General features: G+C 42.5%; 1 protein-coding gene across 2 annotated transcripts; it reads right to left on the bottom strand.

The window, feature by feature from the left end:
• Nucleotides 1-277: 277 nt before the first annotated feature.
• On the bottom strand, nt 278-26723 carry LOC311059635 (uncharacterized protein). Of its 2 annotated transcripts, none has more exons than XM_084077642.1 (8): nt 26169-26723; nt 19924-20012; nt 17457-17568; nt 16705-16883; nt 10688-10799; nt 9721-9836; nt 5086-5518; nt 278-3522 (listed from the first exon to the last, which is right to left on the bottom strand). In XM_084077642.1, the coding sequence occupies exons 1-8, from the start codon at nt 26488-26490 to the stop codon at nt 2693-2695; spliced, it is 2193 nt and encodes a 730-aa protein (XP_083933768.1). In that variant the 5' UTR covers nt 26491-26723; the 3' UTR covers nt 278-2692. The 2 variants fall into 2 exon arrangements, with proteins under 2 accessions (XP_083933768.1, XP_083933769.1); XM_084077643.1 differs by having other exon boundaries at nt 9721-9830.
• Nucleotides 26724-27436: the final 713 nt, after the last annotated feature.

Here is a 27436-nt window from a genome sequence, read left to right as displayed (position 1 = left end):
ACTGCCTGTGAGACTGCATTCCCGTGCTGTCACACGCTCCGCTGTAGTTTTTGCCACAATTCAAATAATTCTTGTTTTCATTGGTTGCATAGACGTTCCTGCACACAGATCCACCCTCAATGGCTAGCCTCCTGCAGAACCACGGCATAAAGGGAGCCAAATGCAGTAGTTTTGTTAGACACAAAACTACAACTTGGAATAATCAAACAAGTTACATTGGACAAGTTACATTTTGTTGAGTTTATTTCTTCACTTGTTACAGTCTACCTTTCCTGGACACAAAAAAGGATTAGCACACTGTCCTTCAGGCATAAGTGCTTAGGACTACATGGGCACCAATGCAGTTTTGATTTTATAACCTGTAGTTAAACAACAATATAAAAAGTAGTATGTAAGTGGGAGAGCACGGGTTCGGCTCAGCTCATTACGTCCATGAAATGTAACTGACAGTTCATGTAGAATGTGAGAAACCACAGTAGTGTCATGGTCAAATATAAAGTCATCATATATAAATAGAATTGATTTACTTTTAATCACGCAGTACCTCTACAAGAGGCCATGAACAGTCAACAGCCAAATATTATATTCACTATTAGGCTACCACCATTTTTATGAGAGCCTGAACAATATAGTTGCTCATTTTAAGCTCAATCTATGCTCCATCGCAAGACGGTGACGCGATGGGACATATTGTTAGCTTTAAGATAAGTTCTTGTTGGCAAGCGACCCCGTCCTGTAACATAGGATAAAATAGGTGGTGAACAACACCACCTAGTCAGCAGCATACTCCAAACAAAGTAAAACATTTGGCAGATAAATAAGATCAAAATGACATCATTGAGGAGCAAACAAACAAGGCAGTTCTTTCACCTCCAAGATTTTCTAACTAGCCGAACGTCACCACAGTGGTTAATTGGTCGGATGGGTGGGCCGTGTGTATTTTATTTTGTGTTCTGGCTTGGATCAATGGAACTAACATTAAGTTCCTATTTATCGGTATCACAATGTAAAACTAATTTTTCAAAGTTGTAAAGAGAACATACCACACTTTTTTTTACATTCATTTTAAAACAATGTTACATTAAAATCTTAATGTTTTGCCAATTAGTTGGGGGCCCACTTGCAATATACTCACAGCCCACCAGTGGGCACAGGTTGAGAATCACTGCTTTATGTCGTTTTATTTCTGCAATCTGCCAGCCATGCAACATGGACAGTTTTGAAGAGAGGTTGGCTGAGGAGGTCAGGAGGTACACACCTCTAGAATCCCCCTCTGAGCGACTACAAACACAACCTGAAGGCAATTAACCAATAGAGAGAGAGATAGCCCATGTTTCCCACTGTGTCTGTCGCCGGAAATGGGTGAAATTTACGAGACAAATTACATCAGAGCACAAGGGTCTGTGGTAAAAGCACCGTTCCCGCCTGTATACAGTGGCCGGCATGTAACGTTCAGAACTCAGAGTGCAGATGGATTGAGTTTGAGTATAACAGTGGTTCTCAAAGTGGGGTCCTTGGGGCGGTTCCAAGGGGACCCTAGCTAAATTATTGATTGTTAGGAACCAAATGGGCCGGAACCAAAAGAACCCTAACAGGTCTGTAACTCTGAGAGTGCACAAATAGAACCAAATGGACCCTTACAGGTCTGTAACTGAGGGCGTACAAATAGAACCAAATGGACCCTTACAGGTCTGTAACTAAGGGCGTACAAATGGAACCAAATGGACCCTTACAGATCTGTACCTGAGAGCATACACATGGAGCCAAATGGACCCTTACAGGTCTGTAACTCTTGAGAGTGTTCAAATGGTCCAGGAACGTGTGAGGGCCTATCAGCAGAGGGAAGGTTACAGTTATCACCAGAACTGTTGCAGGAGCTGCAGTTTTTCAGCCACGTCACCAATGCCTTCAATTCACCATGTGGCGGCCTGGGAGCATGCGCCAGGGGAAGGAAATTAATATTGGCAAAAACAGAGACCCTTACAGGTCCCTTACATGGACCCTTACAGGTCCATTTGGTTCCTTTTGTACACTCTCAGAGTTATGGGGGTCCATTGCCTAATGCAGGGATACTCAAATAGCTTAAACTTTAAAGGACGACTTCAGCCATTTTCAACCTTTCTTCATATAACCGGTCCTCATTAATGCTCATTAAAATGAGGTACCATTTTTGTCTACTCACTCTACGTGTCTCAGAGGAGGGCTGTGGACATTTCAGAAACCCTACCACTGTCATCATCACTGGGGAATCCAAGCTAATAGAAACTGCAAGCTATCTATTCCTGGAAAGTTAGCATGCTATAATAGAAGCCATTGTTCTTGCATCAATACAAATTGTGGATAAAATTGTGGCCATAATGGTGACACTGTATTTTGACAAATCAAAGACGGTGCTAAATGATTGGCGTAAGACGGTTAAAAAAAACTAAGTCATCTGTCCATTTGGGGTTAAAGTGACAGTTTTTGGCATCAACCTTTCAGTGCTTGCTGCTGCTCATTGCTGCAAATGTGTGATATTATTAATAGTAATGTAATTAAATAAATTTAATGTAATTACAGATAAGATAAGATATTTTGGTAATTATTTTATATACTAAAAATAAAAATAAAAATTATTCGATTGATTGCTTGGGGGCTAATCAAAATTCCTTTGCGTTATGGGCCTGAGTTTGAGCATCACTGGCCTAATGCATTACCAAACTGGGGATCCTTGAAATGAAAACGTTTGAGAACCACTGGAGTTTAAAACAGCATCGTCCTCGTCCTTTATCGTCCTCAGAACTTTGTCCGCCGAACCCGAAAACAGTTCCACTTGGTCGTTAGTAGTGTGCTGCAGGTTTAAGTGAGCCATGCCCCCTAAGTCTTCCCCTCCCATGGGCTGCTGGCCGCAGCCTGTGGCAGACTGCTGGTGCGTCCTCAGGTTGCAGATCCAGGCGAAGCGCTTGCCGCATTGCTCACAGCTGTACGGTTTCTCCCCGGTGTGAACCCTCTGGTGCTTCTTCAGGTTGCCGGCCTCCGAGAATAGCTTGCCGCAGGTGGCGCAGCGGAACGGCTTCTCCCCCGTGTGGACGCGCTGGTGCGCCTCCAGGTTGGAGAGCCCCGTGAAGGCTTTGCCGCAGGCTCGGCACACGTAGCTTTTCCTCCGCCGATCGGCGGCGAGAGCTTCGCTGAGGTTCAGTTGGCCGGCTCGATGCTGCTGATGAGTATTGAGAGTGACGTCGTTGGCCGAACCCCTGACCGCGCCAGACGTGGCCCTCACCGGTAAACTTATCTGAGGATGCATAGTCCTACCGACTGCACTGAGACTCGAGCCGTTGCCGCTGTCCGTGTTGCCAACGCCGGCGGCGCTCAGGGTGATGTGCGGGGAGTGGATGTCGCGTGGTTGCCGCGGGGTAATCCTGTTGGCGTAACGCCGCTGGTGCTGTAGCAGCGAGTGGGTCTGCGAGAATCTCATCATGGTCGCCGCTCGACTCCAGGGAAGCTGAGAGGGTGGAGCCTGCATCTTCACAGCAGGTGCTGACCCTGGTGAGGCAGGCAAGTGCAAATGTTAAGCCTGATTCATACTTCGTTGCACGTCGAGAATAGGCGACCTACAAGCTCACAACAAGCTGACATTGAAAGCTTGTAGGGGGGCGCTCTCACATGGGCGCACGACAACGAGTCAGAGCCGCGGGGGATGGAGCGGGGGAACTTCAGATTACATTAGTTTTCAATGGGAGCCACGTGCTACCTCGCATCCAACCTGCCACATCGGGGGGAGGAGCGGGTCGCGATACAGCGGACGCTTGATAACCACGCGACTCCCATAGGAAATTAATTGAACTGGCCGCATCCCTCCGCCTCCCCCCGCAATTTCGACACATTGTCGTTGAGCCCCTCGGTCTGCTATTCTCGGCCGTTATTGGCACGCAACAATAATTCATTTCACTCAACACTTCTGGGGTCATTTTAACGTCTACCTGGGCTTTTGTGTGCACCACAGACTGTTTTTAAGTTGCTCGATTTAATATTTAGATATTTTATATTTATTAGATGAGACACGCTCCCCTATGTAAGCTCATTCAACTTCAAACTCCATTTGAACCATTTTCAATGAGTCTAACATGGTTGAAATTGAGTTTGAACTTCAATTGACTTATAAAAGAGGGGTGTGTGGCTGATAAAATAAATGTCAAATATCTAAATATTGAAACCAGCAACTTATAAACTGCTCACAAAAGCCTGAGAAGATGTTAAAATTACCCCAGAAGTGTTTTAAAGGGAAATGCCTGGGTCTGTTCTGCATTGTAGAACACTAGAGGGTCGGGGCGCTGCGCGCCCCTCCCCCCTATCCGCTGCGCGGTGCTTTGTGTTTGTTGGTCTCTATAATATATAAAGCCATAATAGGAGATGTTCCCAATGGAGCTATGCCCAAATATGGAGTGTGTTGTCTGACCTCACTTGGGTCTCGTTGGGCGGTGGTCGGCGATGACGCTAAGGAACAACATGGCCGACTGTAATGTTGTGAGTTTGTGTTGGCCGCAATTAATTATGCTGCGAGGGGGCAGATGTGTGCTGAGCAGTATGAAGTGGCCTACAGACTGCGCGTAGTAATTCTGCACGTTGTGGCGTGTCTTGTTAGTGACATTGATATGTTGTTTTTGTGTTTAGTCCCACACAGTGGCAGTTTTTTTTGGGGGGTTTTGGGTTTAGAAATGTATTATAGGATGGACATGATCAAGTATTTCATCAATGAAAACAAGTCCCCAGGACTTTTTTATGTTATCCTTTTAGCCTAATGTCTGACTGTACCTCGTGCTGTTTACATTTCTGACTAACAAAGTATTCGATCAATAGCAGACAGCAGGAAATGAACCACTTATAAAGCAAAAATAGCAGATCTAGCCGTTTTAGAAATTTGCGAAAAATGTGGAGATTAATACGAAGAACTTTGCCTATATAATGTCATACCCAAAATAGGGGCGCCAGCCTGGTTGAAAGTGGTTAAGGAGGCCAGAAGAGACAACTCTGGTAGGAGAATATTTTGGTAAAACACAACAAGTGTAAAATAATAATTGATGAGGTGATTATCATTGACTTATGTACCTAGTGGAACAGTTCCCTGAGTGTGAACTCTGGGCCGCACAGAGGTGAAACTCTGGCCTCCCTCTGCTCCCATCCTGGCCGCCGAGGAGGTGGAAGCTTGTGGCGGCTGCATCATGAGCGGGGGGTCGGGCTCCGGCTCCACGATGATAACCCCGTCCTGTTCATGTTCCTCTGCGGTGTTGCTGGCGAAGGAGACATTGGCATGGCCACCGGAGGGCGATGCCGAGTCCCTGTCAGGGGCCCAGCGTGTGAAGAAAGTCTCCAGTTCAAACAGAGAGTAACCTGAACTGAGCGAGCCACTGTTGCTGGGCCTGTGTTGTTGCTGATGCGGGCTGGAGTTGGCCGGTGTGTTGGCGTCTGGCACCCTCGTCTGGACAGAGATGATGCTGCAGGAGTCGTCCGTTATCAGTGGGCCGGCCTCTGGCACCGCAGACTGTGTTAACAGATAAGGAGAGGGATAGGAGATGAGCAAAACTGTTTTTTTTTTTTTTTACCTGAATGTTGAATTCTTTCAGCCCTATCTCTCCCTGTCCTCAGTAGGCCTTGCCTTTTGCCAGGCCACGATTGTAAATAATAATCTGTTCGGAATTTGTTTTGCCTGGTTAAATAAAAATACAAATACATTAAAAAGAAACAAAAACATGAAGGGCAGAAAATGATTGATGAGGTTTAGGTTGAGGTTAGATGTACTTGACTAGGTACTCATATCAGCATTTCTGAAACATACTTAAAAACAGACCAGATTTGTAGCTGCCATATGAAGAACTGTGTGACGTATGATCTGATATATTAGTCTCCCCACGAGCTATTGACGTGTGGTGGGTGTCTACCTGTATTGTCATACGTGTAAATCCCATCAGTGTCCAATTGATTTAGTGTGCATACAGTACATCCGGAGGGCTCAACCATCACATCTCAAAACCACCACACTCCTATACCTATATATATATTTACTACTATATATATAAACTACTAATTAACTACCGGCCGTCCCCCAGTTTTCCAGCTTTACCACTCAGCCTAAACTGCTACTCCAGGGTATTGACGTTTATGCGTAATCTAATAACTTATGCCTAATTTATGACCAATGTATGCACTGAAAAAAGGCATCCCAAATGCGACGCCTCGCAAACTTGTGGATCGGCTATTTTTGGTGCTCGACACAGTCGCCCATTGAAGCATTACATCGATTAAATTAAGCATTCAATCTAGGCATAACTGGAGACACAGGTAACACGACTATATAAGAAGGAACATTTCCATTCTTGCTTATAACTGGTAATCTGTTTAAAAGCATCATCTTTTATACTTCATGTCAGGGCGTGAGTGAGGTGTAGGGCTATGTGCATTAGTGCTTCTATATGAGAATACTGTGTCACAATTTTGTAAGTTCACTGCCTTCTATCCTTGAGTACTACACCACTAATACTAATAATACTACAAAAAATTAAATAATAAAGACCACAAATTCAGTTTTAAAATATTTTAATCACTTAAAAGGATTTGGACATCAAGCAGATTTTTCATTTTTTTTCTTTCTTTTTTTTTTTTTTTTACAAAATTGTGACACAATAGGAAAAGCTAGTCTCATGTAACAAAGATCTATATTATTTCACACAGTATTTTCACGCTTAACCAACACACATTATAAAAAAAGAAGTTGTAGTCGTATAAAAAAAAGCATGTCTTGCTCAACTCCATCCATAAGCTTCGCTGGAAAAAAAAAGGTACATTAAAATCTGCATACAGGGTAGCTTTACCCCTCATTTCCTGAAACCATGTCCGATCCTTTAGTTGAAAGGCATTCGTTTGTGTACAGTGACAGTCTTTGCTTTGGGATTTCATTGAGGACATTTTCCCAGTATTAAGTACCTGTTCTGTTCCCAGTACGTAGCACCTGCTCTATTCTGTTCCCATTGCATTCTGCTGAGTAAGGTCATTGGGATTCATTCTAAACATTGGGACCCATAATGTGGTGGTTCTGTTTTCAGTGCATTCTGCTGAGTAAAGTCATTAGGATTAAAAACACGGCGGGACTGAGGTGTCTGCGAGCGTTTGAAAGAGAAAACTAATCTTTTTGATATTTTCTTAGCGCTGAGGTCATTTTACTGGGTATGTTGTTTACTTGTTGACAGATACTTTGATAGATGGCAGGTTTGGTTGTTTAGTTATGTTATATATATCGTTGCTGTCGGGGCAGAAACCTCTCATCTCCATAATTTTAACTTTTTGTGTTTTCTCGTATTAATGCCCTACTTGATCACACTACAGCGTCAAAACTACATTATCAAAACTATCAGATCGACAAGCTCGTTTGATACTTTTGCTATTTTTGAATTTGAATCCTGAAAAGTAACAGTTTTGGACAAATGAGGTTTCCACCCGACAGAGACGATATCCTAGTTATGTTGTTGTACATGCTTATTTCTTGGTTCACATTCAGATTCATGGAATGAACCTGTGTTTGTTTTGACCAAATTTACATTTCAGTGGAAAATTATGGGCCATAGAGTGGCTGCCGGGAGTGACATGATACTATGCTTCTCCATACGTACAGTAGCTATATTTGAAAAATATATATATATATTATTTGCGATATAGGCCCCAGGAAGCTAGTATTTACTTATTGCATATTTTAGCAGCAGTCTTATAGTCTGTGTTCCTCTGCCTCAAACCCAGGATCTTTTTCAAAACCAATACTGAGTTAGCATTGTCCAATGAGGAGTTTCACACAAGAAACGTGATGGTCAAGCTTGTCGCAGACAGATGCGTGTCGATCTGCTATCTTCTGCGAAAGCTTTCCCCCACAACGGATGCAGGGGTTTATGTGGTTAAACCCCCTCTATTCTTAGAGAAACAGACTGGAGTTAAAACTTTACTCAGACCGCTTAGTTCCGTCTACCATATCTTCACAAAAAATGGCAGCTCGACAAGCTCAAAACGTGTGCCGTTGCAACGCGTTTTGAGTTGGAAGATCTGCACATTTTTGCAGAACATTTCCTCCCCCCGGAATAGGCATGCTGGGGTTCATGGGTTAATGGTAGGTAGCCAATTCTGCTGGTAACCAGGGTGGTAGTAACTGGTCTTTCCTGCGTTATGCTGTTTTTATGTTTTTAAGTATGCATTTGATAAATCCATCTCAAGTAGATTGGTAGCCAACGTGTAAAGCCAATAATACCCCCCAAATAATTCTGTTAAAATGGATTCTTCCTCTAAAAAAAAAACACTATTTTTCTTTAGATCATTTGGACCACGGTTGGGTGCAAAAAAGTATAGGTATCTGTTCGCCTTCCATCGTTTCATGTCCGGAGGCAATTCAAATTATGCTGGGTTCTTCGTTTTGTGTTTTGCCAAATACAGGCTTATATTCTTATATCTATCTGAAAACATTATTCCAGTGGTCCCTGGGCGTAAAGAGAAAAGAAAGGAAGAAAGTGCAAAAAAATAAGAAAAACAGCTAATTTGAATTACCCCCTCCCGATGCAAAACTTTCAGAGGCAACCGAATGGACAAATTCCAATAGTTTTTACACCCACCCTTTCTTTGTTTGTGATCTAAAAATGATCTAAAAAATAGGGCCCAGGTAAAAGAAAAAAAAAAGAAAATAGAAACACTTTAGAGAAAGAAAAAAAAAACTGTAGAGGATGCCCTTTCAGGTATAATTACATTAAGTTGATATAGCCCCTTGAGCTCAATGCATAAGCCATCTCCCAACAGTGTTGCGTGCTGGAAAGAACAGATCTTCAAACTAACAGTCAGTTCTCGTCAGCAACGACACCGTTGTGTGACGTAGTAGAAATGATACATTACAGCCTAAAACGGCATCGTTAACCAAAAATAGACCATCCATAAGCTCACAACACGGCGCGAAGCATTGTGAGCTTATAGATAGGCTATTTTCTGTGCGTGACACCTGCACGCAACCAAGTGCGGTACAAACTCAGGCTTTTATGTCTGTGTCTGAGTGTGATGTCGCTTCTGATGCTTTTTCAGGTTGCTGGGGTCTGAGAACCTCTCGGGACAGATGGGGCACTGGTAGGGCCGTTCCCCCGTGTGGATGTTGCGGTGGATTTTCAGGTTCCAGAACTGGGTGAATTTCTTGCCGCAGATGTTGCAGCCGTAGGGCCGCTCTCCGGTGTGGGTCCTGAGATGGGACTCCAGGTTGGCCGGGGAGCTGAACCCTTTCCCGCAGAACGGGCAGATGCATTCCCTCTTGCGCTGCACTTTCTGTTTCCCGCCGGCGGTGCCAGAGGCGAAGCCGCTCTGACCCTGCCTTTGGACCAGAAAGTGCTCCGGTCCCTGCCCTGCTTGTGTTTGACCGTCGACTTGCACGGGACTCGACTCTTCTGACAGGTCGATAACGGCGGCCTGTTCGAACGACACCGACGATGCAGACTGGAATCCGTCAGCGCCCTCAGCAGCCAATCCGCCCCCGGCTGAACACGCGACGGCCAATCCCCTCCCTGTGGAATTTTCAACGGCCAATCCCCTCCCAGAACCACCGGGCTCCACCATTAAGAGCGTGCCGGGCGGGTATGAGAGGGGTGCACGGTGCGAGGAAGGCCCCGGTATACTGTTGTCATGGCAATAGCTATCCCCCCCATTGGTCCACAGTGACGAGTGGCCATAGCTGACCTCTGAGAAGCTCTGGCCAGATTCCTGGAGATCTGAAAGGCGATTGGTGGGATTTTGCGCGGCGTCCTCAAACGGCAGCACGGCTCTGTAGTCATCTGTACTGGACTCCACTAATCCTTACACAAGAGCACAGAAAGCAACTGGGTTAAGTAAGTCCATCATTTAGCCATAAGCACTAAAACCCCACATATTCTGGGAAAACGTTTGCCGAAAATAGCATATCGACAAGCTCACAAGGTGTCATGTTTGTGACGAGTTGTGAGCTTTTCAGCAAAGATATTTAATGTAGAGCGAAAAAGAAAAGTGACTAGTATAGACTATAGAGCCCTGAGGGACTCCGCTCAACAACGTATGGGCTTTAAGTGGTGAAAGGAACACTAATCCTATCAATTACTCACAATGTGAAGCGTTAAATTCATGGAGAATTATTTTTTTGTGTCGCAATTCTTTACGTGAATGAAGAATGCAAAAACTCAGAAAATACTTGATGAATTGAATCAAATAGGGGTTCAGGATTAACAACAGCAAAACAATATAGTAACTTTGACAGAAAATGTGGTGATTTGGAAGTACTGAGCATACGGGCTGGATACAAGACACTTGGTATATACCGTGAGTTGTGTTGGAACAGATTTTTCATATAGTTCAGAATCAACTTTAGTGTAACAGACAGCTGCACAGTTTACAGGTGATGTGTTTCATAGTTGTTAACCATGGATCCCAATTGTCTTCAGTCCATCAAGTATTACTTTTTAAAATATTAATTCTATGTGAAATAATGTGACACAAACTAAAATTATCCTTCAAGTCCAGGCTTCACGCGGTGAGTGATGATATAAAATAAGTAATTCTGGAGGTGAAGTATTCCTTGAACCACGTGTTTGTTTGCTAGTAAACCAAACAAACCAAATGAAAGTTACTAGGTACACGCAACTACACACTGTGGAGACAAGGAAGTCCTGCTCACCTTCCTGTATGCTGAGGCTGGACTGGTTCTGGCCTTCTGTCACGCCCTCCACCTCCTCCACCTTGACCAGCACCAAGTCAGCATCCTCATCCTCCTTCTGGACCGCTGCGCTCTATATACACACACACACACACACACACACACACACACACACACACACACACACCATGACAAGTTACTGCACTGCAGATAGACACATCGCCAAGCTGTACACTTCAATTGAATCAAAGGAATGAATCGGCATTTTGGCTAGACTGTGTTTAACAGTTATTTGAGTGAGGTCGGTGAGGGAAGTGTCAAGATAGATGTCAGAAGTAGATTTTGCTAAATGGAAAGAACCCCCGCCATTTCCCATCACAATGAAAAGCCTTGCTTGTCTATATACTTGAGAAAGGCGTCAATCGAACAAGGCACAACGTCATACAGGAAAACTGTACTTCTAGATCTGCTATTTTTGAGCATTTTGCCAGGTTGGAAGTGGTTATGGTATCGGATCACACTCTACCAAGTCCAGTTTTGCAAAGGAGCATGTGGAGCGAGTGCGTTGGCAAAGGATCTGGTGAGTTCTTCACGGCCAGAGCTGAAGGACGGGAGCTCCAGGCTGCATTCCTCGCTATGGGGGTTGAACTCTTGTCCAAGCTGGTCCTCTCTGTACTGGTTAGACCAGTGGTTCTCAAACGTTGTTAGCTCAAGACCAGAAAGAGACATTGAATGTCTCCCCGGTACCCCAACGAGTGAAAATAGCCGTTCGACAAGCTCAGAACGGGCCACAATGCGTAGTTTTTTTTTTACTTGGTCTGTGTCTCATAGGAGGGCTGTGGACAGTCCAGAAACCTGTCTACCAGTGACATCATCGTTAGGCATGATTTTCTTTTTCCAACAAGATTTCACATTTTTTATTTAGATTTTTATGAACACGAGAACAATGGCTTCTTTTATTGCATTGCAACTTTCCAGGAATAGAAAGCCTGCAGTTTCTATTAGCTTTGATTCCCCATTGATGATGTCACTGGTAGACGGGACTCTGAACTGTCCACAGCCCTCCTCTGAGACACAGACCGAGTAGAAAACAATTGTACCATTTTATCATGAGTATTAGCGAGGACAAATTATATGAAGATAGGTTGAAAATCGGTGAAGTCGTCCTTTAAGTGGTTATCCCCTTCATATTTCAGCACACAGTGTGCGGTCTGTATGTATGTTGTGTCACTGAATTTTGCTTTCAATGCTCTCACCATTTATTAAAAAAAAGAATAATGGAACAATTGTTTCCCTGATCTAGATTTTCAATCGTTTTTGGACATTTTGTCTATTGTGAGCACATTGTTTTATGTTTTGCTGCAAACGAAAAAAGATACCATAATTGCACTAATTGAAAACGTCAAGGCATCAAATGCAATGAAAATGTTAAATCTTTTAAAACAAAAATCTAAAATAGCAGATCTATACACGTTGCAATGCGACTCATTGCGAGCTTGAAGATTGTCTATTTACGCTATTTGGCGTGCAACTATATGAAGTATATAGGGCTTAAAGGTAGGGCAATAGATAAGGGACAACTCTATATACTAGACAAGCATATCAGTTTATTTCTAAATATATTTAAGGCCAGTTCACACTGAGCACGATTTTCCTGGGTGAGTTTACCAGGTTGGATCTTCTTCCACTCCTGACATCACAGCCTTGAGTATGTGTAATGTGGGGCAGGTTTAGCTGTTCAAATACTGATTTCCAAAACGTATACGTGTAACATATTGTTAGTGAGTATGCCAAATTATAACACTTTTAAAATATATATATCATTATTATTGTTTTTGTTTGTTCAAATGTTCAGCATTTAAAATGATCTTTAAAGCTTGCATGCAGGCCTTCTTGACAGTAGAGGGAGCACATCCACTTCACTATGTGGACAAATCTACCACTCTTCTCTAAGCCATGTAGAAAACACATTATGTACTGTATAAGATATACACACAACTCTGTAGAAGATGGCCTCTTGTTTTAACTGGAACACTCAGTGTCATTTTAGTTACATGACTCCTTTATAAAATGTTACCTTTAACAATGCAAAATACTGTTATTTCAGTGTCTAAACACACCTAAAAACCCTCAAGCACTGTTATAAAGACCACTGGCTTAATGATAGGCAATGAGAGAATGTGATTAATTCAAGGACAAACTTGAGCTTCCATTTCCAAATCATGGAAACTTGAACATTAAGCAGTGTGCCGATAATTAAACAACTAAGCCACACTTTCCAATGGATTATGGAATATGTTTTATTCTGACAGATAAAAACATTGTGGCATACGAAAAAGCAAACATTTAAACATCAAGTTAAATGACACTAAATGCTTACATTAGTATACTCGCCTTACAAAGTTACTATAAACTATAACTATTCAGTTGTTCTTCCTTGTAATATAGTTTAATACACAAGCCTGGCAGAAACCACTGAAACCAACTGCAACTAAGAACACTTATTTACAGATGCATAAAACATGTCTTATATCATTCACACTTGAAAGCAGGGCAGTAAACTTATTCATCTACTAGCCGTTAGGATTATTAATTAGAGACAAAAACTAAAGAAAGTTTTTTTTTCCCTGAGTCCCCAAATTCATTCTACTTGAATTACACGCCGTAACTATAACGCTGTGTGGACTTTATGTCCATAAAGGGTGATATAATTTGAAAAAGCATGCCTGAGTCGAGTTCAGTGATCTGTCATCAATGGCTGAAAAACTACTGGTTCTCAAAGGAGGGGTCCAGGGAGTTAGAGGGGGGTCCCTTGAAATTAAAAAGTTTTAGAACCACTGTGCTAGTGGAACCAAAACATGTTTTGCCTGATGTTGAATGAGTCAGTGTTGTTAAAAAATCATGTAAAAGTATTGGCATAACCACTTAAACCCTACTTCGTTGACAGGAGTCCCCCAGGGCTCAATCCATGGCCACCTATTTCGCCCCCCGCCCCCCCCCCCCCCGCCCCACAGCAAATCTATTCACAGAAGAGCTGATGTACAAGCTTACAATGCATCGCAACGCTTGTAGATCTGCTATTTTCACTGAATGTTCATCCTATTATGACATGGCCAGACAGCATAGGGTAATAAGGGTTGAAGTGGTTAAGGGGGGTTGATACTGGTTTGCTTGAGGATGTAGCCCATTTTGCCTTATGCAGGGGAGGAAGCACATTCCCCATTGTGCCTTATACCAGGACAGAGGCGTCATTTCATAAAGAAAATAGAGGGAGGGGGGGGGCAATTTAAGTGACCACTTAAACCCTACATGGTTGATCATAGGGCTCTGTACGGGAAAAGATACAAATCTTTTCCGTTTTCACTCTACATTAAATATCTTCACAGAAAATAGCAGATCTACAAGCTCACAACGTGTCGTGCTGCGACACGTTGTGAGCTTGTCCATCTGCTAAAGTTTCCCCCAGAATACGGATGCTGGGGCTTAAGTGGTTAAGCTTGCAAAACTAGCATCAACAAGCTCACAACGCATCACAAAAAAAAAAGAGAAAAAAATAAAAACATTAAACTTTTTTTTATAATGACATACCCAAAATAGGGAGGCCAGTTTTAAAGTGATAAATGAATGTACGGTTGAAGAAAGAAAACAAGTGTCGTATAAGTGTTGATCTAAAACCAGATTAATTTCCACTAACATTCAGAGGTGGAGGAATAATAAAATACCAGAATTTTGACTGAGGTAAAATGCGAAATCCAAGGGGCGGCAACTGCGATCCCCATGAACCCTAAATGACGCCCCTGTACAGGGAGGCACAATTCTCAAAAAGCACACAATATAAAAAACAGATTGGAGACAGCAGGAATGGCGATTGGAGACAGCAGGAATAGCTGCTGTCTCCCTAGTCTCGCGTAGCCAGACAACTATTGCACAATCTCTGAATGCTATGTAGAGTCTGGAACTACAACTCCCGAAATCCGAGAGAGGAAACTGGCACTTCCGTTCACGAAAATATATTTTAAAATATCTTTTAAAATATCTTTACATTTTATTATTTTATATCCATTTCTGCTAAGCAGCAAGCTAAATATACTTAGATGATTTGTATTTATATTAGGATAAATTTGCGCGACTGTAAAGACGAAACGGAAGTGGGGAGGAGGCTTCATATCCGGTTTATATTCTAATCATGATCAGAGCTTCCGAGTCCCAGACTGTATGACCGGAAACATTGGAAAATTGTGGGAGGCAACAGTCTGGCCATGCGAGACTACTGTCTCCCCAATGACACTGCCTTTCTGTTGGTCATAATGGATTAATATGTCAGTATTTGACAACCTATATGTTTATTTTGTGGTCATAATATGGTCATAATAATAATGGCATGATCACATCGACAATGTTTTACTGCACTGCTTAAAAGGGAAGGTTTGTAACAATATTTAGTTAATTTGGTGTTTAGAACAAGAAAACAAACGTGTTCGTACGAACAGAGAATTTAGTATGCATCATGTTAGTATCATGTTGACATATGAACAGCCCTGAAATGAAGAATCTTCCCTTTTTTTTCAGTGCCAAACTATGAAGACCCACTTTGCCTCTGTGCTCCAGAGCACTTGAGCAAAACATTGACTCGTCAGGTTACAGTGCACTGTAAAACATTCAATGAAACATTACACCTCACCGGTGTGTCCGGCTCATATCCTTGGTGTACACATGCAAGTGGCTTCAGGTGCTGTCTGTGATGCTGTGAATTCATGCTACGATACAATACTTTTTGATCAATTGAGGTATCAATTCAAGGGGGGGGGGGGTATGCTCACAATATGAATCAAATATTTATGACCACGGTCAAAAATGTATAACTGTATATGCTGCAGTAAAGGAAGTACATAACGTATATCAAAAGGAGTGTTCCTGCAGCTTTGCAATGGTGTGTGACATGCATGTTTTTCGAGGAAATATTTAGGTCCAACTGTGCTCACAAATAGGTTATTAGAATATAATAGAATGATTGCTTTCATCAGGTCCACCGGCCATGTGCTGTGAACATCTCTGTAACTTGATCTCAACCCAACTGAAAACTTGACAGAAGATTCTGAACTGCATTCGAGGCTGTGCTTTCCACAACGCACCAAAAGGTGGACTTTCTTTGCAAGAGTATCTATCCCAAGGCAAACAGTAGCATTCCCCACTGTTTTGTTGGCTTGTATGGGTGCAATACACGTCATGATTTCATGGTTAGCTCAAACACAGCGGTTCCTCGTCAGCCATGAGCAGTCTTCTAAAAGCAGTCACTGGAGCCTAGAATGACAGCTATAAATACACAGCTTGAGGTGGATCTGCCCCAAAGTTCAGACTGTTCCGTCCTCATCCTCTTTATAAACATCTGGATGGTTCTTTTGCTGGTGCGTCTTAAGGTTCCGTATCCAGGCGAATCCCTTGCCGCAGAGCTCACAGTAGTAGGGTTTCTCTCCGGTGTGAACCCTTTGGTGTTTCTTCAGGTTCCCAGCCTCGGAGAACATCTTCCCACACGTGTTGCAGCGGAACGGTTTCTCTCCGGTGTGGACGCGCTGGTGGATCTCCACCTTCTTTGGCCGGTTGAAGGCTTTGCCGCAGAAGCTGCACACAAAGAGCCTCTCCTTGCCGCTGGTCCGGTGGAGAACTTTGCCGTGTTCGCCGGCGGGCTGCTCCGCAGGGAAACTGGAGACGTCGCTTATGCAGGCGCGATTCCACCCGTTGACGGCAGAGGATGTTGACGGGAACGTGGCCGGCGCTGCGTACGAGCACGACGGCCTCCTCGCTTCGATGTCTTCCCTCAATGCCTCGTTGAAAAACTCCCCAACCAGCGAGCCGCCACCTTCCCCAGTGTCACAAAACGCACCAAACTGTGGGCCGGCGTCATCGCCACTGTCAATGATATGGTGTCCTCGGTTTGTGTTTTCCTGTTGCTCTAGAGGAGGGGGGGTGTGAAGCAGACATTCTCTGCCCTCAATAGAGGTACTGAGCTCAGACTTAACGAGAGGAGAGGAGCCACTGACCTCCACTCCTCTGTTGTTGTTGCTGCTGCCACGGCTGGAATGCTTGGCCCTGGAGAGCTGGGTCTCGGTCTCGGGGAGGCTGGCTGAAGGCTGGGTCTGGCTGGAGGCTGATGAGTTGTCCTGCTTTTGAAGGCTGGCCCTGTGGCCTCCAGCTCCGCGAGGGCCACATTCCACCAACCCTACACAAAGTGGGGAGATCCAATGTAGGGTGTTGACTCTTATTCACTTAAGTAGGAATTAGGAAATGTTTGAATAGGTATCTGTCTGTCTGTCTTGTCTGTCTGTCTCTCTCACACAGTTCATTTGAATACACAGCATCTCTCTCTGTCACTCTAACACATGCAAGTTTGTATTACTATACTAAATATGTTAATACTATTTTTAACCCTAAGCTGTGTCTGTGTCATGTACCGAAAACAACCAATCTACAAGATCACAATACGCGTTGCGAGCATGCAGATCTGCCATTTCTGATAAATCAAGCAGAACTCAAACCCTAACCCTTAAACCTAACATCTAAATACCTAATCTTCAACCTGTCCTGAATCTTTTTCTAACTGTAAGCCTAACTCTAAAAACAAAATATATATATTTATATATTTTTTTAATTATATATATTAATATATATTATATACATATAATATAAAAATAACATCATTTCTCTTGTGAGGACCAGGAAAAATACTGTACTTGTTTGGAACATTTGGCTATCAGAAGTACAATAATAAAAGCGCGCCCCCACACACACTCACCATCCTCTCCGATGAGTGACACTTCCATTTCTGCATGTCCCAGCAATCCTCCCTCGACCTTCTCCACCTTGACCTGCAGGGGGTCAGGCTCCACCAGTTGCACATCTGGGGACTGCACAACACACATGGTCAGCAACGCTTGGGCTCTTATGTAGGAAAGCACTAAAAAACATTGTTGGGCATTTCTCTGCGTATCTTCATCAGAAAAGACATGGGCACCTGTTTTTTTTCCATCATAAATCATGTCGTGGCAATCACTGTGGAATTGTGTGGACATGAACTTGCTCGTTTCCAATACATTTTTTACCCCTAAAGGATTAAAAGAACTCCAACACTAAACCATAACATGCTATACATTATGTCCTACACATTTCTAAATCTAAGATGGCTGAGAAAACTGTTGGCTGGTCAGTTTCCACCTGACAATACAACCAGCGCTGAGCCTATGTCAGTCTTGGTGTAATAGGTGACACAGCCATTCTCGCATTATGGATACAATTACATATTTGATATATGCTGCTAAGTGATTATTTTTTTTAGTATGCATGTATTTGATATTGTTGTCCTGTTATGACTTAACTTTGTTTCTTTCTCTAGTCTTATCATTATATTTTGCAAGTGTAACTGCAAATCGTAGGGAGCTTGTACAGACAATTTCACACACTCCTATACTCATGTAAACTTGTGATGTGAAAATGAACTTAAAGGTTTAAGCTGTTGGTGTCCTGAACCAAACAGCAGTTAGTGGCATCGTCACCAACGGCCAGGTCGACAGCGATGCCCAGATGCAACTATATCAGGTGACTGATATAGTTGTGCATGAATGCAAATTACATATAAATGTGATTGTTCAGCACAACGCTCTAGGTTGAGCGATGCAAATATAGATTTAGGTGACATTTTAGACTTCCTATTTTCTCAGGCCTTTGGTTAGTCTGTGTGTGTTTGTGTGGTCAGGTGCTGTGAGGGTCTATTAGGGCGGATTCAGACTGGGTCAGATTGATTCGAACGTTCCCGAGTACGATTGATAGTTGATAGAAGAAGAGTCACTTGTCAGAGTTTAGAGTGAATAATAAAGTTTGACTGTTCCTGACTTTTATTGAGTTATAACAATAACAGAACTAGGTTAAAATTAATTAAACCAATTAAAACCTTTTAAAGATGGCTTAAACGGCAGGCACGAAGACCAGTCAAGCCATTTTCCAAGCAATGGTGGCTATTTTCACAGCAAAATGCAGGTGTAACAGAGGAAGAGGATATTCTCTTATTGAGCATACAGACAGCCCAAACACAGCACTTAACATAAGCTGGCAGTGAATTCAGTGCTGAGAGACCTCAGACACACAAAATGCACTGGGAAGTGTTATGTCGGATTCATGTCCTCGTCACTTCGGCGAGGTTGTCATTTAAACGGGCATAGGGCATGGGGCGGCAGTGGGATAGGGGGTAGAGTGGCCACTTAGGAATCAAAGGTTCCTGGTTCAATCCCCGGTAACCCCTGGTATTAGTGTCAAAGTGTCCTTGAGCAAGACACTGAACCCTTAACTACTCCTGATGAACAGGTTGGTGCCTTGCATGGTGTCCTCCTAGTGTGTGAATGTCTGTGTGAATGGGTGAATGTAATGCACTTGGTAAAGCATTTTGAATTAAGGTGCTATATAAATGCACCATTTACAATTTTTACGTGGTATATTTAGAAATAAAGAAAAAGAAGGAGGAAGTCCACACATTGTTCTCAAGCTCCAAGAAACTCACTTTTTACTTTTGCAACGTTTCGACCTTCTAGGTCACCATCAGGTAAATATTTGCCTGATGAAGACCTAGAAGGTCGAAACGTTGCAAAAATAAAAAGTGAGTTTCTTGGAGCTTGAGAACAGTGTGCGGACTTCCTTCTTTTTCTTGATTCTTCCTTGATGTCCAGCACCTGGCCTAAATACAGGCGTAGGATGTGCACACAACCTTCTCTTTGAAATATTTAGAAATAAACCACGCCCAATGAAAATCTGCACCAACTGCGGCAGTTTAATGCTTGAGGTTCCATGTTTATAAGTGCAGCCATTATGAGTCACTCAGTCAGCTAGTTTAATGCTCTAAATCTCTAACATTCCTCACCAAGGAACCAGATTTTTGGGGCTGGGGGTGGGGGCTTACTCTGGTGGGGTGTGTGTGTGTGTGTGTGTGTGTGTGTGTGTGTGTGTGTGTGTGTGTGTGTGTGTGTGTGTGTGTGTGTGTGTGTGTGTGTGTGTGTGTGTGTGTGTGTGTGTGTTGGGGGTGGGCATTTGTACAGACAATTCTCTGCGATTTGCAATTAACCACTTTCAACCTGGCATCCCCATTTTGAGCATGGCATTATAGGAAATCTTTCGAAACGTGGAAAATATGTGACGCCATATAAAATAGGGCTTGTGAGATTAAAACGCTGCCGCCAAAAGTCATGACCCTTCACTGGCTCTTGTCGCTAGCTTACCTTGCTCTGGATGGAGGCACTGGTCACAGCCACTGTTGTCGATCCACCAGGCCACAATCCCATGTCCATTTGTCTATGTAAGCCACCATCTGGGTAAGCACATGCAAACAAATATGTACAAATATCAACACAGGGTGATTCTTAGATCAGCATGATGGTGAGTTCAAGTTAGGGCCATACAAATAAATGGTTTCAGCATTGGCATCACAACGTACACATGCAATATTCACATTAAACATTGTAGTCACAAAGAAAATAGCAATGTTTATGTTTTTCCATGACTAAGAAAATGCAGTCTAATCCATCTGATAAATACCATCATTTATTCAATATCTTCTTTGTTACCGGTCTTGCATGCACACTCTGCATAGACAGATTATTTATATTTATATTAAAATCATCCTAATCATAGCTTGAGTGATGAGACATTCTTCCAAATGGAGCAATCTGTAACTTTTACGTCCTGTCCTGGATTTGAACCCAGGTGCCTCCCGCCCGCATGAAAGACCTAACATCTACCACTCAGATAAGAGGGAATCTCCGCTAGTCCAGGGGAGATATTGCACACCAGGGTCTAAATGACTCAATGCAAGAGTAGGGAGACCCCCGCAAACCACTGCAGATATATTGGTTATATAACATACTCTACATAATTACAGATGGGTTAAGATAATGTTTGATTGAAACAAATCCCGGATTGTGGATGTAAGTAACAACATCAGTCAAAAAAGTATTATTAATTGGCACAGTGAAATGCAGGCAACTATTCCACTCATTTTGAGTCCTGTTTCAACTTCAATGCTTGAAAAGTGTCTCTGCCCCAATTTTCAAGAGTCAGGTGACAAGGTCCACCAAGATGTCTTCTTCATAAACAATGTGTCACTAGTTTCAACTGACAATTCCAGTAAAGGTTTACTACTGCTATGTGTTGTGCTGCGTGCCACCGCCTGCAAAGTTAAGTTTACACATAACGCATGTCGTTGCACATTACTGAGCACGAGAGCACATGCTGTAGAAGGAGAACGTTAATAGAAATGTAACGTAATTACAAGATTTGAAGATTTTTTACTTTTACAAATGGTTTTGTTACAATCAAAATATAGGTTAAAGGAGTAGTTCACCCAAAAAAAAAAAAAATTCTATCAATTACACAGCCCATGAAGCCTTGATTTATTTATTTTTTGTCGCATTCCTAAGCCAATAATTTGATGACCGGCAGAAAGATGCTAATGTCTCTGGCAGGAGACTCAAAAGAGACTCTTTGAGTCGCCTACCGTAAACGCAGCCGGTATCAAGTTATTGGCTTAGGAATGCGACAAAATCACAAAAACAAAAAAATCTCCATGAATTCAATGCTTCATGGGATGTGTAATTGATAGAAAATATGTTTTTTTGTGGGTGAACTACTCCTTTAATACTGTGGTGCAGTAAATAGCCATTGATTAACTGTTCACACCGCCGGCAGTTGGATATTGAATTTAAACTTGGGAGTAAAGAAAAGAGGGCACTCTTGCCCTCTCACACACACCCACACACACACTTTCAACACGAGTGGGCGATACACAGCATTACAAAGATGGAGAGATTAGCACAAATGAGAAGTTCCTTGTGGAACTATTATGAAAGATTTAATGAAAACAATGTGAATGCAAGCTGTGCAATGCCAAAATGTCCTCCCACAAAACGAAAACAATGATGCACAGACATTTGAAGATGAAGCATCCAATAAAGCCTGAAGACACTTCACAACATCTGTCCATTACATTAGCGTTGTGTTGTTCATATTAGAAAAGGAATTGCCAGAAGAGTTTTTTTATGTTTTTATATTTAGATTTTTTTGAATAAAATGATTTTAATATAATACAGTACCTGCCTGAGTGTGCCTCTGCATGGCATGGACACAAACAACTGAGAGATATGACTTTCTTATGGTGCACGGCTCAACAATGGCGACAACGGACGCGGCACGTTTCAACCTAATACCGGTAGGTCTTCCACAGCGTGGACACAAACAACACCTTTCCATTAAATCCCAATACATATTTCCACATATTCCGTTAAGCAAGGGAATTTTACAAAGGCTTTGATTAAAAACAAATCTCAACTTAAATAGTGACTTATTCGGGTTAAAATCTACAACCTTTTTCATAAAAATATTCCCATTCCAAATAAATTCAATTAAAAGTGAACAATATACCATTCAACGCGCAGTGCACTTCTCCATCACATGTACAGGTATTTGTTACTGTACATTTAAAGGCATAGTAGTATGTAACGTTGCCCTGTGTTTACATAAAACAATACATAATTCAATTTTTTACCCATTATTTCCCTCTATATCAGCAGTTATCAGCCACTGGAGTAGTGTGGTGGTGTTTACCGTTTACCATGCAGAATCACATTGCCCTATCGCTGTATTTTGGTGTTTCCACCGTTTGTTTTGGTAGCCCGAAAACATCCCGTCTACTAAAACAAACTACAGCGAGAGGCCAGTGTGTTTCTGCATGTAAACAACACCACACTACCCGAAAGAATGTTGACAAACCTCTTATGGGGGTCCCGCTCCCTGGCACAAAATCTTTACGATCCACGATACTGGCACAAGGATACTAACACCAGGATACTGACACCACCAGGACCATGATATTGACACCAGGATGATGACACCAGGACCATGATGCTGACACCAGGACCATGATGCTGACACCAGGATACTGACACCAGGATGCTGACATCAGGACCACGATGCTGACACCAGGACCATGATGCTGACACCAGGATACTGACACCAGGATGCTGACATCAGGACCACGATGCTGACACCAGGACCATGATACTGACACCAGGATACTGACACCAGGACAATGATACTGACACCAGGACCATGATACTGACACAGGACAATGATACTGACACCAGGACCATGATACTGACACTAGGACCATGATAGTGACACCAGGACAATGATATTGACACCAGGATACTGACACCAGGACAATGATATTGACACCAGGACCATGATACTGACACCAGGATACTGACCAACGTTTCTCGTAGCGTGAGCCCACGCACACACGTCTGGACGTTCACATGCATATCTGAAATCTGTCGCGCACAGTGCAAGCGTTTGTGTGTCCCTCCCAGCCTCATCTACAGTAATCCATTTAGGACGGCGATCGGACGATCAGTCTGAATCAACAAGTCCTGTAAACGACTAAGCCCATGGGGGCAGCTCGCTCACACACACACACAGACACAGACAGTAAACAAAGCGATCAGACAAGCTGCTAGTTGAGAATCACAACAAATGTTCCATCACCTGAAAGACTACCATTCCAGTGAGTCGACAGTTTGAAAGTGCGGTCACTTCTACAAAACAAACACATCTACGTTTGCGTCACGTATGGAAAACGACTGAAAAAGACAAGATATAATGAATGAGCGCAGTTTTATTTACTTCATAACGTCATGATTACCCTGAGCACAGCGCAGAGAACACACGTAGACCTAGTACTCCAGGTACGAACTGCACTCTTTATGAAGCTGGGCATTCACTTCATATTTTAGTTGACTGCAATGTCCCGCAATGAGGGAGAGAGAGAGAATCATATATCTCACCAGTCCACCTCTAGCGGCTTTAGTTAAATGTTTAAATTGAGATATTATTCAATATTATCATCAATTAGGCCACTGACCTCCATTTGATAGGATTTGAGAATTTAGCTATATATAAACATACGTTTTTCAGAAAACTGTTAGGATTTAGAAGGCATGTGTAGAATCGGCCTCAGGTATAAACGTGTTAAAAGAAATCCAACTGCAATTGCTTCTGTTATTAGATTCTTTGAATAAACGACCATAACTTGACATGATCTTAGGGTTGGCAGGTGGTGTCAAGGTGACCACGGTGTACCCAGTGTACATGGCATGCTTGATGTTGCTCAGCAGTTTCTCATGTTACGCTCAGGGGGTTTGAGAGTGTTTGCTCAGAGTCAGACCGATGAAAAATTTGAGGGAACATTGATACTGACAGTGACACCAGGATACTGACTAGGATACTGACACCAAGATACTGACTAGGATACTGACACCAAGATACTGACTAGGATACTGACACCAAGATACTGACACCAGGATACTGACGCGATAGCATCACAAATAATCAAATATTAGGCTTGTCTGACCATTAATGGGTTATGCAGTTAATAAATGTAGTTATCACAAAAGTATCTTTAATGCATAATAACATTGCCACAAGGCTTCACTCACTAATTGAGGCAATGTGATATGAAGTCTGTCTTAAGACCCGCCCTACTCCACCTCTCATTTGTGGTTGAATTTGTTCTGAGGGTGGGTAAGCCAATCAGAGGTGGAGTAGTGACATCTCACATTGTGTTTTATTTATTCCACGGTATAAACCTCTGTAAATGTTTAAAATGTGTTAATTTGAGAATAAAAACATATTTATTGTATGTATTTAAAATACAGAAAATACAAGATCTTTAAGTATCTTGATACAAATCACATTTTTTCCATCCCAGCCAAATTGTTATTAAATTAAAAAATACAAAAACGTATTTGAAATACGTATTTCAAATGTAAAATGCTGCCCATCTATGCCTTTTCTGGGTGTTGTGAGCTTGTACATCGGCTATGTTTGACAGATAGATTTGGTGAAAAAAAGAGCATACCAAGTACAGTTCCAACTCAGGTCAGTATCACTACTAAGTATAGAGGGTTTAATAAGTGATCAGGTTATATAGGTGAATGCAAAACATCTAAATAATAATGCCATCTGTTTAACCTTTCCTACGTGTCGTGTATAATAATTATTTGACAACAAATGCACAGTTCTTATGGTTTTGAAACTTATGCTAGTTCTCCTAAGTTGCAATGTAATATAGCTCTGATCAAACATGTGTTTATTCCCTTTAATTGTATATATCGTTGCTGTCAGGTGGAAAACTTGCTAGTTCAAAACCGTGACTTCATTACTAAAACAGATTTAAAATAGTGGAAAATATGCTGTCTACAAGCTCCGCAACCTTGTAGATCTGCTAATTTCACGACGCTTGTGCGACACTGACTATTAAATGATATAGAAGTAGCCTTGGATCAAGACTGTCATATCGATTAAGACTTTTATAGAGCCTGACATATTTTGCATAGATATGCAAATGTCAGCCTCGATAAAAGAAATCTATGACACAGTCTTGAGCCAAGGCTAATGACGTAGGGTACTACAACGAAATGTAAAATGTTGAAACATGAGGAAACAAGGTTTCTGTCAGACAGCAACAATATATTATTTAATTTTAACTGTTTTGTTTCACTTTTGCTTTTGGACATGTAAACGTTACGCTTTCTCGTGCGTGGCAATAAAGCCCCATTGAAATGAAAACACTGAATTGAAGGTTAGTTACCACAGTAGTTCCCAACCTCCAGGGGGGTCCCCAGATGACAGGGTAAAGTGACAATTTAAGTACCCCTTTTAAATACCTCAACAAAAAAAATAAAGAAAAGAAAAAGACCATTACTGCATCAACAAACTATATAAAAACTTGTCAAACATTGGCCAAATAAGAAAGAGGCAAAATTTGTGAAAATAGCAGATCTACAAGCTCACAACACCTAGCAGGTCTGACATTTTCACAATATTTATCTGTGGAACAAATATGATTATGTCTACTAGTGGTCCCCAGTTCAAATATGATTAGGTCTAGTGGTCCCCAGTTCAAACATGATTATGTCTAGTGGTCCCCAGTTCAAATATGATTAGGTCTAGTGGTCCCCAGTTCAAACATGATTATGTATAGTGGTCCCCAGTTCAAACATGATTATGTCTAGTGGTCCCCAGTTCAAATATGATTAGGTCTAGTGGTCCCCAGTTCAAACATGATTATGTCTAGTGGTCCCCAGTTCAAATATGATTAGGTCTAGTGGTCCCCAGTTCAAATATGATTAGGTCTAGTGGTCCCCAGTTCAAACATTATTATGTCTAGTGGTCCCCAGTTCAAATATGATTATGTCTAGTGGTCCCCAGTTCAAACATTATTATGTCTAGTGGGGTCCCCGGTTCAAATATGATTATGTCTAGTGGTCCCCAATTCAAATATGATTGGGACCACTAGGTCTAGTGGTCCCCAGTTCAGATATGATCATTTGGGGGGGAGGGTCATCACGGCCTGAAAAGGTTTGAGAACCACTAGGTTTTCCCACACACTACTACAACAACCACCACTCACCGGTGGAAGAGGGCGAGTTGTCTCTGAACCTGTCGGCGGGATGGTGGACTCCGTGCAGCGACACCCGGGGCCGGCTGTGGCCGTGGCTCATGGCGCTCTCCCTCTGCAGCCTCCGCTCGGCGTAGCCGCGGGCCATCTTGAGCTCCAGCAGGTTGTTCTTCCTCTTCAGGGCCTTGTTCTCCCGCTGGCACTGGGACATCTGCAGCGACACCACGGCGTAGTCGTCGTCAACCAGCTTGCAGATCTCCGCCACGGCCGCGTTGGCCAGCACCTCCATGATGGACGCCAGCTGCGTCTGGAAGGCGAGGCGGTTGTTCGACATCCTGGAACTGAGCTGAGCTGGGACGCGGCGGCTTCGGTTAGAAAGCGAGGCTCTTTTTCGTCGGTTTCGGCGTTTCACGCGGCCGTTACGAACGTCCTATGGAAGTGTAATGTTGAAACATAACCTCCGAGGTGGTTGTATGGCGGTTCGTTGGGTGTTTTCGCTGTCTATTCTGTGTGCTGTTTATACAAACATCTGCTGTTCTGCCTCCTCCTGCCTGTGAGCGACCCCCATCGAATGTTGCCAGGTTTTGTGATTGAAATAAACAACCAGGTCTAGAAAAACAAGCCCTGAAGAAGCAACTAGGGCACTAGGCCATTATGAGTACTTTAAACCACATTTAAAATAGCCGATATACAAGCTCACTATTTAAAAAAAAACTCTTGCAATAAAATGTGGAATATTTGGAACGTTTTTGAAACATTCTCTAACACAAATGCTCCCTGGGCACAAAACATTTTCATGAAAATATTTGAGAACTACTGGTTTAGATCATAATAAAACATTTAGGAAACAAGGCTAAATAAGCAAGTACACTTTAGAAATAAGCCCAAAAAAACACAACCCGCAACTAGCTGTTTTTACAAGCAACTTTACAGAAAAAGAAGCCCAAAGTCGCTTATAATAAGCGGACATGGCAACACTGCTATCTACCGCTCTGCAAACATAGTGCGTCATGTCCGGTTGTGGGCCAGAAGAATACCGTAACACCCCGAATAGATGGGAATCGCGAAAAGGATATTCATGTTCAGTTAACACATCACTTATTTATTTGGTTAAAAACGTTTTAATCCTAAGGACCCTCGGAACTCTGAGAGTATAGAAATTGAACCAAACGGACCTCTGTACATAATAAAATATTCAATCAATCAATCAATCAATCAATCAAACCCATTTAAAGCATTTTTTTTACAGACATAGATGGGCAAAAATACATCAAAAGGTA

Source organism: Gymnoscopelus microlampas, assembly GCF_963454915.1.
Source record: "Gymnoscopelus microlampas genome assembly, chromosome: 2".
In the NCBI taxonomy this organism is placed as follows: Eukaryota; Metazoa; Chordata; class Actinopteri; order Myctophiformes; family Myctophidae; genus Gymnoscopelus; species Gymnoscopelus microlampas.
This window is presented reverse-complemented; position numbering and strand designations above follow the sequence as displayed.